We start from the raw sequence: 12,475 nt of genomic DNA, 5'->3' as shown, positions 1-12,475 counted from the left end.
TACAATGACAGACTTAAAGAGCTCAATCGGTTTAATTTATCAAAAAAGAATACTAAGAGGTGACTTGATTACAGTGTGTAAGTACCTTTACAGGGAGAAAATACTGGCTACTGAAGGACTCTTTAATCTAGAAGAGAAAGTTATAACAAAAAACAACGTCTGGAAGCTAAAATTCAAATAGGAAATCAGGCACTGTTTTTTGTTTTGTTTTGTTTTAAACAGTCAGTGATTAACCACTGGAACAAACTACCAAAGCTAGTGACAGATTCTCCATCTCTTGATGTCTCTGAATCAAGACAGGGTACCTTTCTGGAAGCTGTGCTTTAGCCAAACACAAATTATTGGGTTCAATATGGGATAAGAGTGACATTTAATGGCCTTTGATATAAAGGAGGCCAGAGTAGATGATCTAAGGATCCCTTCTCTCTTTAAGCTCTTCAAATGTATGAATGCGAGGATGAGTGACATAAATCAAGCATTATAATTAGGGTTGCAACGCAGCCGGTTTTTGACCGGAACACCCGGTAGAAAAGGGACTTTAGCATCTCCAGTCAGCACCGGTGACCAGGCCGTTAAAAGTCCGGTCGGAGGTGCAGCAAGGCTAAGGCAGGCTCCCTGTGGCTCCCAGAAGTTGCCAGCATATCCGGCTCCTAGAGGGGCTCTGCACAATGCCCCCACGCTGAGCTGCAGAAGCTCCTGCACCTACAGAGGCAGTGCGCAGATCCCCCTGGCTCCTCTGCCTAGGGGCCGCAGGGACATGCTACTGCTTCCGGGAACTGTGCAAAGCTAGGGCAGGGAACCTGCCTTAGCCCCAGCCCCATTGTGCTCCTGACCAGGAGCCGCCTGAGGCTGGAGCCCGCAGCCTGAACCTCCTCCAGCACCCCAACCCCCTGCCCCAAGTTGGAACCCCCTCCCCCATCCTAACTCCCTCCAAGAGCCTGCACCCCAAACCCCTCCTGCACCCCAGCCCCCTGCCCCTTCCCGCACCCAAACTTCCTCCCGGAGCTGCACCCAGCACCCCCTCCTGTACCCCTCCCCCCGTCCCAGCCCTGAGCCTCCTTCCGCACCCAAACTCCTCATCCCTGGCCCCATCCCAGAGCCCACACCCCCATCTGGATCCCACACGCCCTCCCTCACTCCAACCCCCTGCCCCAGCCCTGAGACTGCACCCCCTCCCTGCACCACAAACTCCTCATCCCCAGCCCCAAGCGAGCACACACACCCCAACCCCCTTGCCACAGCCCAGAGACCTGTCCCACACCTTGAACTTTTAATTTCTGGCCCCACGCCGGAGTCTGCACCCCCAGCCAGAGCCCTCACTCCCTCCTGCACCCCAACCTACTGCTCCACCCTGGTGAAAGTTAGTGAGGGTGGGGGAGAGTGAGCAACTGAGGGAGGGGGGATGGAGTGAATGGAGTACATGGCCTCGGAGAAGCAGCAGGGCAGGATGTAGGGCCGGGGGCAGGACAAGGGTGTTCAGTTTTGTGCGATTAGAAAGTTGGCAACCCTATTTATGATTGTAGAGGAAATCATAGCATCTATGTAAACTGATTGCCAGTACTGGTACTTTGAAAATCAGGCCCCAATATGGTAGACAGAATGAATTATGAGGAAGATTAGAATAACTAAATATGGCTATACAGTACCTGGGCTAGTTGATGACTAAGGAAGAATATGAATAACATAACTATTTACAATTATTTAAAGGGAGAAATACCAGAGAAGGAGAAGAAATATTTAAGGTCACACCACAACCAGGATGTACAAGAAGAAATTAATCCAAGGTACATTTACGCAGAATATAAGAGGAAATGCCCTAATACTGAGGTCATTATAATACAGAATATGCTCTCAAAGGAGGTTTTGAAAGTCTCACTGTTTGAAGAATTTAAAACTGGTTCAAACACTCAAGTGTAAAATACAGGAAAAATACTCAATATGGTAGCAGGAGCATGGATACAGAGGATCTAGTAGATCTACTGTGAATGTAACACTTAGTAAGCAGCAGTACTAGAGAATGCTCACTGAAATACATATACTCACAGGAACAGCAGAGACCCTGCTTGCCTACTCCTATTAACATGTTCAAGCAAAGATTACAGTAGGCAGGCTTGTTAAAGTGTTTCAGTCTCCATACATGCTGCCCATCATCCTTCACATTCTGCACAGAACATAAAAGAAACAGATTTCATTTAATGAAACACACAGTGAAATATATAAGTGCCAATAAAAATTGGAGCTTGACTCAAGAACGTAAAAGACAAGCTGTTACTTCATTTATTACTTCACACCAGATCACAACATAATCCTTCTAAATACACAGAAAATGATGTGATAATAGATTCATCAGAAGCTCATGGATGCCCATGCAGTTCCAAAGCCATGAAGAAAGGTAGACACCAGTAGTTAAGACTGCAACAGATTCCCGTCCATATATGTAATAAGGCAACTATTTAACTAGATGGGAATTAGTTCTAAAATATATATTGCTCCAGCTTAACAGCTACAGAATTGTTAAAATTTCAACAGATTGGCTTTAGGGGCCTTCAGGGTGTAAAACATGCTCTCTGTGGAAATCATATGGTCTGTGTTAAGCAAGAGGTCAGACAATGATCATAATGGTCCCTTCTGGCCCTACATTCTAGGAATCCACACCCTTCTGTCTATCAAATAACCAATCTCGATTGGGGCTACAGTGGGATTTATATCCTGGATTTTCAGCACTAAAAGAATGAGCCCCTAGTACTTGATCCAAAGGAATAAATCCTCCAGCTGGAAGCAGTAGCAGACTCATAAATCTTGTGTGTGGACCAGCCACTAGATGGGGATAGACCTAAAATATCCTAGTGTAGATTACACTTGCCTTTAAAAAGTGAATGAAAACATGAATGTTTAAAAGATTTCTTCCCCATTTTAATCAGTATATGCTCCCATTTACAAAACACTCAAACACTATCACTGAGGGTTTGGGTTTTTTTGATATTGTAGCTGTTTTTTTAAAATGTTTGCTTTGTGCTACTTTCATGGTTGCTAATTATAGTTTGTAACTATCTGTGTAGATCCCAGGTCCCATGGCTGGTTTGTTGGCAGGCTTCTTTATTTTTCTAAAATTAGTAACTATTAAACTTGTTTTAATAAGCAACTGAGATTCACCTAACATATACCAAGTCTTATTAAAACTACCTTACATTCTTTTTTGAGACACTAGATGTCAATCTGTATTTATAAGTAAAACAGCATGTAACATAATAAATGTTAAATACAAGCAGCAGGACTTTTTCAAATTTTTGTTCTTTAATTTTTGTGTTCTGTGTGTTCCTATATTGCTGTGCGTGTCCTGGCCATTTCTTTATTGGACATTCTAACCAAGATTACAATTATATAAGAAATACATAATTTCTGATTGAAAATGCAGGATCTGGACAAATGAATATTCAGGTGACCCAGAAATTTTACTTATGTGTGCAACAAAAAGCAAAACTGTGCCCAATATTTATGAATTGCTCCAATTTTCATCCTAGCTTTACAACCAAACCCAAAGGAGGTGTAGCCCAACAATATCATACACCCGACTAAAATATACCACAACACACTGGGCCAAATTCTGACCTGGTGTAGCAGGATGCAACTGAACTTGGCCAATACTGCTTAAGCACTTTCCACTCTGTTGTGTTTTGACACATACAGATGTGTTATGAAAAAGTAAAGTAAATGAAGATCATCCTCAATTAGGGTGACCAGACAGCAAATGTGAAAAATCAGGACGGGGGTGGGGAGTAATAGGAGCCTATATAAGAAAAAGACCCAAAAATCAGGACTGTCCCTATAAAATCGGGACATCTGGTCACCCTATCCTCAATATATTTGTTGGACATGGAAAAAAAATTGCTATGTGTATGGCTGGTTCTTATCCAGTAATTGATTTATGATATCAAAGACCACAAAAATGGGTCTCACAATGCTATATAACAGCCCTGATTTTGAATGTGCTGTGTGAGGTCTCAGTCATAGTACTGTCAGAGTAATTCAAAGGACATAATGCAACTTAAATGTCATGTAGCTCTATTAGAATTTACACATTAGAGTCTAACTTTACTAGTTAAATTCTGAAAACCAGTATTGTTCTATTCTTTAAACTCAAGTTATTTGTCACTGAGTCAAAGTCCCTGAGGATTTATTCAACATCATGAAGATAACAATGTCTTTGTAATAAAGAGAAGTACATTAGTGAAATAAGAATTTCTGTATCTGGTCCAAAGCCAAATCCTACTTAGAACACAACTTTGAATGATTTCTACAAAATACCTACATTAACTAAAGTCAACAGAAGTTGAAATTAGTGGGAATATTTTTGCCTATCTGGACACTTAATGATCAGCCTTTGTGTGTCAGGGCCTCCTTTCTGTAGAGGGAGCAAGAAAGATGCCTAATATGGGACTTTAAGCCTGACAAAGAGTATGGAGGTTTTCCAATATTCCCTGAAAAATCAGAAATAGATTCTGCAGCTGTGGAGCCCCAGAGTCCTGTTGAGCTTCTTCAGGACTGGCAGCTGTACACAGCATGTTTTATTAGATAGAGCTCCATAATTTTAACCCTTATCTTAATATCCCACTCAACACTTTTTTTTAATATTGTTACATTTTACTGTACTGAATACATTTCAAGTCTTCTAACAGAGTGACTATGCACTGGAAAATAAAGATTATATAAATGTTTTCTGAGATAAATAATTACAAACTTTACACACTTTCATTCTAAGACATATTAATGTTGTCAATATATACAGTATTAAGCTAAAAAGCACCTAAAATCCAAACGGATCTTTTTTCTCAAAAAGAAAACTATTTACTTTGTATTAAAGTTAATAAAAAATAAATTATAATCCATAAATACACTTTTTGTTTTACATTAGTTTCATTTTACTTTTTTCAATTTTAAGACTGGCCATTCCATGTGAATGTGCCTCTTCTTATTTGAACAGAACATATGGACTAACTTAGCTGGCATTTTCCTTATCAGAAAAACAAACAAGTCTTGATGTGGGTGTTCTGCAAATTAAAACACTTAACTGTGTTACACGCTGCAACTGATGCAGAAATCCATTACATAAACACAATGCACTTTTAGAAAATAGCAAATTAAATTTTTGCTCTTGTGCACTGCCAAAAATAAGCAATAAAGTACTGCAGATTTTAAGACACTGCCTGGGGGGAAAAGCCCACACAATATGAAACAACCCCCCCCCCCAGTGTAAAACTTTAAATATAAATAAAATCCACATTACTGACACATAGTGCATTGAGTGACATTCAGTCATTTTACTTCCATATCCTGAAACAGAATTTAACAACAAACAGTCATTTAGAAGATCTCAAACCAGGGCAGCTTCAATACAAATTTCTTCCTCAGGTCATTATACTACACTTAAAATGAATCCTCCATATGGCATACACAGACGTTAGCACACAACGGTAACAGTAACATTTTTTCACTCACACCAAATCTCATGACTGACTATGGTCCTGATAGGAGCTTTGTCACTGATTTTAAGGCAGAAGAATTGGACCATAAATAAACAACAAACCAAGGAACAGCCAACCCTAAAAATGAAAAAGTTGCACACAATCACTAGCTATACCACCCTAGACTAGTTTTATGCTAATGCTCACTTATTTTAGTTTTTTAGATATTTATTAATAAATGTAATTGTGATTTTGATTAGGAACCAAGACACAAGGTTACGGTTTATAAACTGAATTCATAGGTTCTATGCAGGGGGAAGAGCTGCCTCTTTGTCTGCTGGCACATAAACACCTCAGAATTGTCAGACACATAGATGAACATAATTTGTCTGGGAAGAGTCAACATGGTTTTTGTAAAGGGAAATCATGCTTCGCCAATCTCCTAGAATTCTTTGAGGGGGTCAACAATCATGTGGACAAGGGAGATCCAGTGGATATAGTGTACTTAGATTTTCAGAAAGCCTTTGACAAGGTCCCTCATCAAAGGCTCTTAAGCAAAGTAAGCTGTGATGGGATAAGAGGGAAGGTCCTCTCATGGATTGGTAACTGGTTAAAAGAAACAAAGGGTAGAAATAAATGTTCAGTTTTCAGAATGGAGAGAGGCAAACAGTGATATCTCCCAAGGGTCTGTACTGGGACTGGTACTATTCAGCATATTCTAGGGTGACCAGACAGCAAGTGTAAAAAATTGGGACAGAGGGTGGGGGGTAATAGGTGCCTATATAAAAAAAAGCCCCAAATATCAGGACTGTCCCTATAAAATAGGGACATCTGGTCACCCTAACATATTCATAAATGATCTGGAAAAACGGGTAAACAGTGAAGTGGCAAATGCTGCAGATGACACAAAACTATTCAAGATAGTTAAGTCCAAAACAGACTGAGAAGAGCTACAAAGAGGTCTCACAAAACTGGGTGACTGGGCAACAAAATGGCAGATAAAATTCAACGTTGATAAATGCAAAGTAATGCATATTGGAAAACGTAATCCCAACTATACATATAAAATGATGGGGTCTAAATTAGCTGTTACCACTCAAGAAAGATCTTGGCATCATTGTGGATAGTTCTCTGAAAACATCCACTCAATGTGCAGCAGCAGTCAAAAAAGCAAACAGAATGTTGGGAATAGGAATAGATAATAAGACAGAAAATATTGTACTGCCTCTATATAAATCCATGGTATGCCCATTACTTGAATACTGAGTACAGATGAGTACAGCCCCATCTTAAAAAAGATATATTGGAATTGGAAAAAGTTCAGAAAAGGGCAACAAAAATTATTAGGGGTATGGAACACTTCCGTATGAGGATAGATTAGTAAGATTGGGACTCTTCATCTTGGAAAAGAGACAACTAAGGGGGGAAGGGATATGATAGAGGTCTATAAAATCATGACTGGTGTGGCGAAAGTAAATAAGGAAGTGTTATTTACTCCTTCTTGTAACATAAGAACTAGGGATCACCAAATGAAATTAATAGGCAGCAGATTTAAAACAAACAAAAGGAAGTATTTCTTCACACAACGCACAGGCAATCTGTGGAACTCTTTGCCAGAGGATGTTGTGAAGGCTGAGACTATAACAGGGTTCGAAAAAGAACTAGATAAATTCATGAAGGATAGGCCCATTAATGGCTATTAGCCAGGATGGGATAGGAGGGTGTCCCTAGCCTCAGTTTGCCAGAAGCTGGGAAAGGGCTGATTGCCTGTTCTGTTCATTCCCTCTGGGGCACCTGGCATTGGCCACTGTCAGAAGACAGGATACTGGCTAGTTGGACCTTTGGTCTGACCCAGTATGGCCGTTCTTATGTTCTTATATAGGGCCTTTCCCACTCTGCAGCAGTAGAAAATATTTATGATTCTGAGGGAATATTTCCTCCTAGGTAACAACAACATAGTCCCAGAGTGGGCATTATGTTGTGCTTATTATCTGTCCTACGGACAAATTCTTTGGCCACCAGACAGAGAAATGATGTGAAGGGACATGGTAGGCAGGTTATTCCCTAGCTGCCTGCAGTTGTTTGTTTGGTAGAGTGTGGTTTTCTGTTTGTTTTTTAAATGACCTACACAGTCTAAAGACAGAGCTTTTCATGACAAACCGCTCTGTGCCTGTCAGCCTAAAGTTAGGAGGAAAGGGTCTATCATGCCAAGGACCTCCTCTTTTACACACACACACTTCTGTTCCAGGGAAGGCCTCCTCTCCCTCCGCAGACTTTTCATCAACTGGGAGGCTCCCCATGTCATTCAGCTACAGTTAGGGCAGGATCAACCTCCCCTGCCAAAGAGATGGGTGGGAGAGGTGCCCATTTCCTACTCCCAACTAATAATTAGAAAAAGGAAGGAGAGGTTACTCACCTTGTGCAGTTCTTTGAGATGGGTATATTATGGGTGCTCTGCTTGTGGCGCACATGTGCCCCATGCATCTTCGATTGGAGATTTTCAGCAGCAGTGCTTGTTCAGCCTGTCCATGCACCCTCACTATCCTCATGCCCCTTATCAAAAATATATAGGGCTGCGATAGATGAACTGGCCTCAGTTCCTTCTCCACCACTCAAACCCATTGAGAGGAGACACCAAAGCAGAGGGAAAGGAGGGTGGGTAGTGAAACCCCCCTTAGGGACACCCCTCGGAAAACTTCAGTTACTGCACACAGTGAGTAACCGCTCCTTCATGCTCCACTTGAGGTGACTTCCAAGCATTACCTTCTGAAGGAGGTGGGAGCTTCAGAACCAGGTCTAGAACTGTTTGCATAACTGTAGAACCGAAGGTAGCATCTGCTCTAGAGGCATACACTAAAGCATTGTGTTTTGAGAAGGTATGATCTGAAGCCCAAATAGCAGCTTTGCAGATTTCTGGGCTAGGAACATCTTTCATTGGGGCAACAGATATGGACTGAGATCTGGTAGAATGAGTTATGACCCTAGGAGGACACAGCACATTAGCAGCTGCTTAGCAGCAGAAATGCAGCCGGAAATCCAATTAGAAAGTTTCTGGGTGAACCCTTTAACTTTGTCCACAAAAAGCCTTGGAGAATCTTGAAAAGGTTTAGTTCTGTCCTATTAATAGGACATCTAAAGTGTAAAAGGCAGCATTCCCTAATGATATTTAGGGTGGAAAACTGGCAGATGAATTGTCTAATTTACACAAAAGTCCGAGACGACTTTGGGTGAGAACTGTGGGAGTCTGATCACAGAGAGACCTTACCCTAGAAGCCAAAATAAAAGAGATCCACTATCAAATTCAACTAATTCACCAACTCTTCAAGCAGAGGTAACTGTCACTAAAAAGGTGGTTTTCATGAAAAGGTTTAAAAGGGTGCAGGTAACTAACAACTCAAAGAGAAGTTTCATCTAAGAATTAAGAACTAAGTTCAAGTCCCAAGTTGGAGTGGGCTCTTTGACATTCAGGAATAGGTTGGATAACACTTTGATGAATCTGAAAGTTACAGGGTGAACGAATACCAAGAAACCTTCCACAAGAGAATGAAATACTGCAATGGCCCCTAGGTGAACTTTAATGGAACTCAAAAGAGATCTCTTTGCTTTAGAGTGAAAAGGTATTCTGAGAATCTCCAAGAACGTCATGTCAACAGGAAAAAGGTGATGGTGAGTGTACCAGTGGCAAAATCTTTTCCATTCTTGAAGGTATGTTTTTCTGGTGGATTTCTTTCTATTGTTCAACAGGACTTCTTGAACCTCTCTGGAACAGGAGAGTTCTAACCCCATGAGCCATCCAAATACCATCTTCTGAGTCACAGTGGACTGGGGTGACAAACATTCCCCAAATCCTTAGAGGGAAGAATCGGCATCATTGGGAGATAGGTGGAAAAACCACATCTATCTCAGCCAGGTTAGTGATCAAGATTACAGTGGCCTTGTCCAGTCTAATTTTTTTTAGAACCCTGAGGATTTGAGGCATTGGAGGAAAGTTATATAGGACACCAAGAAAGGAGAAACGTGTCCCACAGGGGACAGTGACCAAGACCTCCCCCTCAAGCAGAATTTCACACATTTCCAGTTGACAGTAACAGGGAAAAGGTCTATGTTCAGAAAACCCCAGGTATGGAATATCTGCCTGAGATGGAACTGTCAAGTTCCCACGCATGATCTTGGGGGGTGAAGTGTCTGCTGAGATCTTTGGGTATAGTGTTTTGGAGGCCAGATAAACCAACTGCTAAGATAAGGATTCACTGGGCTCTGTATTACTGACGGTTTATGAACAGAGGGAAGAGGATCTTTTCAATTTATGTAGTACATACTGGGCCAACTAACTTTTGTAAACACAATGAGTGTGATAGAGAGTCCAACAGGGAGGACTCAATACTGATATAGGGTCCTGCCCTATGACAAAGCGTAGGAATATCTTGTGAGAGGGATTTACCACAACAAGAAAGTACATGTCTTGAAGGTTGAGGGTCACGATATAGTCTCCCAGATCCAGGGATGGAATAACAGCTGTGAGTATTACCATCTTGAATTTCTGTACCTTGATAAAGTTATTCAACATCCTAAGATCTTGAATTGGCCGTTGTTTTTGGCAACCAGAAAGTATTGCAGTAAAATCGGCTTCCTCTGTACTGAGTGGGAACTGGTTCCACAGTTTCTAAGCAGAGGAGGGACAGAACCTCTTGCCTCTTGAGATGGTTCCTGCAAAAGGATGGGGAAGGAGGGTGGTAGGAATGTATGGAATAGCCTGATGTTATAATCTCCAAGATTTGACCTCCAACCTCCATCTGTTGGAGGTCAAATGTTCCCATGAGCTGTGGAAATGGGAGAAACAATCCCCAAAAGGTAGAAGGGGCAGAGTGGTACAGCACTGGATCTGGATAGCAGTGGTGTTTGTGTCCATCAACTGAGGTATCAAAATTAACACTTTGCAGATTATGGCTGCTGCATCAATCCAGGTGCAGTGGTTGATAACTTTCCCCTTTTGATTCTGGGTTTCTGGAACCATATTGTAGTTGGGAAACTGGGCTAGGAGAGATCTCCAAGCTTTCTGAGACCAATTAAATCTCTTCTTATTTGCAGGTGTATATATGTCCAGTGAGCGAAGAGTCACCCTAGAGTTCTTCAGAGAATGTAAGGAGTCATCAGTGGATTTGCCAAATAATTTAAGACCACCAAAGGGAGGTCCTTTATAGTGCTCTGGATTTTATGTGGAAATCCTGAAGATTACAGCCATGAGGCTCCGCGCATGACTACAGCTGTGGAGATGGAGCAGGCTGCTGTCAACAGCATTGAGAAAAGCTTGAAAAGTTGTCCTTGCAAGAAGCTGTACCTCTTATGACGAGGGCCTGAAATCATTCCCTGTGCTTTTCTGGGAGGTGTTCAATAAAGGAATAAAATTTTGAATAGATAATTTGGTTATACTCTACTAGAATTGCAGGACGGCAGACAAGTAGCTTTTGCAACCATGAAGATACAAGTGCTTTGGTCATTATCATGTGAGTTAGTCTTGGAAAGGTGTTATCTTTTGAGTCCATTTACTACATCCACAACTAAGAAGCTAGAGGTAGACTGGGAACATAAAAATTCTGAACCCCTAGCAGGAACATAGTACTTTTTGTCTGCCCTCTTAGCTGTTGGGAGGGCAGTGCCAGGGGTCTGCCACATTGTCTTGTCAGGTTCTAACAATACTTCATTTACAGGAATAGCTACCTGTGCTGAAGGTGGTGTGTGAAGAATATCCAGCAATTTGTGTTGAGTTTCTTGGACTTCTTTTAATGGGATCTGAAGAGTGTCTACCGCTCTTTTGATCAAATCCTGAAATTGTTAAATCATCTGCTGTATATGGAGGTGCTATAACAACTTCATTCGGGGATGATGAAATATTCCTCTGTGGCATAGCTTCTACATCAGCTCTCCATTCTTGTTCCTCACACATCACCTTCTGCAGTGGAGATTGCTGAGAGGAAATGGAGGGAATCAAACACTGCTGACCCTCGGATTCCCTGACAGTGCTGAGAACCCTGGAGAACTGTTGGCAGTAAACAGCCAAGGGTCCCAATGTGGCCACCGGGGAGGACCATAAGAGAATGGGGGAGGCATCCAGGACTGATTGTAACAATGAGCAGAGCAGTTTGAGTGCACCCTAGCTCTGAAGTGTCCCTCAAAGGAGCAGATTCAGATGAGGGTGGTCTACATAGATAATAATAAGACCACTGAACAGAAATCAGAGTCTGAAGAACTCTCATCTGCATAGTCTAATGGAGGAACAGGCAGAGGAGAAGTGATGGTTTGTCTCTCCATATGCCTGGGTATAGGGGAATCAGGCAGTTCCATCAATAGATGAGGTGCCAGAGGTCTGAATGAGCTCAGTAAAGGATACTCAGGTACAAAAAAAAGTCCTGTGGTGCCAGATGCAGCGGTGCCATGTCTGCGGCCTACTAGGCTCCCACAATGAGGTCTGTGGTACCAACAAAGGTGTGAGAGGTTCCAACAACTGCTAGATGGTCGGTCAAGGTGCCAAAGATGTAATCAGTGCAGCTGGTGGTACCAACTTCTTCAAAGTGTGGAGTCCCTGGAGTTTTTAGCAGATCAGTCATGTTTCAATGGTACCAAACTCTTTGGTATGGATCGTCAGGAACTGTGTGATTTAGATGAGCTCAAGGACTTTGTTTTAGCATTCTCGGTACAGAGGTGCTTGAACCATCCATGGAAACCTTTGAGGAGCTTGAGGTTTCTTGTGCAGCAGATCTTAGAGGTATCCTCTTCTTGAAGAGATTTAGTACTCCTCTTGGTAAAAGTCTTTCCCACACCACTTGCAGATCTCTCAGAGGCAGAGGAGGCACTATGGTCACTTGGAAGCCACTGTACTGAGGGGGGAAAGAGAGGAGGTCCAAGGGAGCATTCCGTCATAAAGTTGAATCTCCCTGTCACTCCTGAAACAACGCTTAAAACTAGTGTAGATTTTGCACTTTGAAGGCACTTGTGTATCCTGGAGGCAGCAGCGA

The 12,475-nt window shown here is 42.0% G+C and overlaps 1 protein-coding gene across 1 annotated transcript in view; it reads right to left on the bottom strand.

Annotated features, from left to right (window-relative positions):
* Positions 1–12,475, bottom strand: part of DGKB (diacylglycerol kinase beta) — a 465,349-nt gene that overhangs the window by 339,364 nt on the left and 113,510 nt on the right. The window contains exon 9 of the mRNA XM_054021197.1: positions 2,044–2,161. Within this exon, the coding sequence (XP_053877172.1) occupies positions 2,044–2,161 (118 nt within the window). The remainder of the gene's footprint in view (positions 1–2,043; positions 2,162–12,475) is intronic.

Source organism: Malaclemys terrapin, chromosome 2 (genome assembly GCF_027887155.1).
Source record: "Malaclemys terrapin pileata isolate rMalTer1 chromosome 2, rMalTer1.hap1, whole genome shotgun sequence".
Lineage (NCBI taxonomy): Eukaryota > Metazoa > Chordata > Testudines > Emydidae > Malaclemys > Malaclemys terrapin.
Note: the sequence above shows the minus strand (reverse complement) of the source record. Positions and strands in the feature narration are given on the sequence as shown.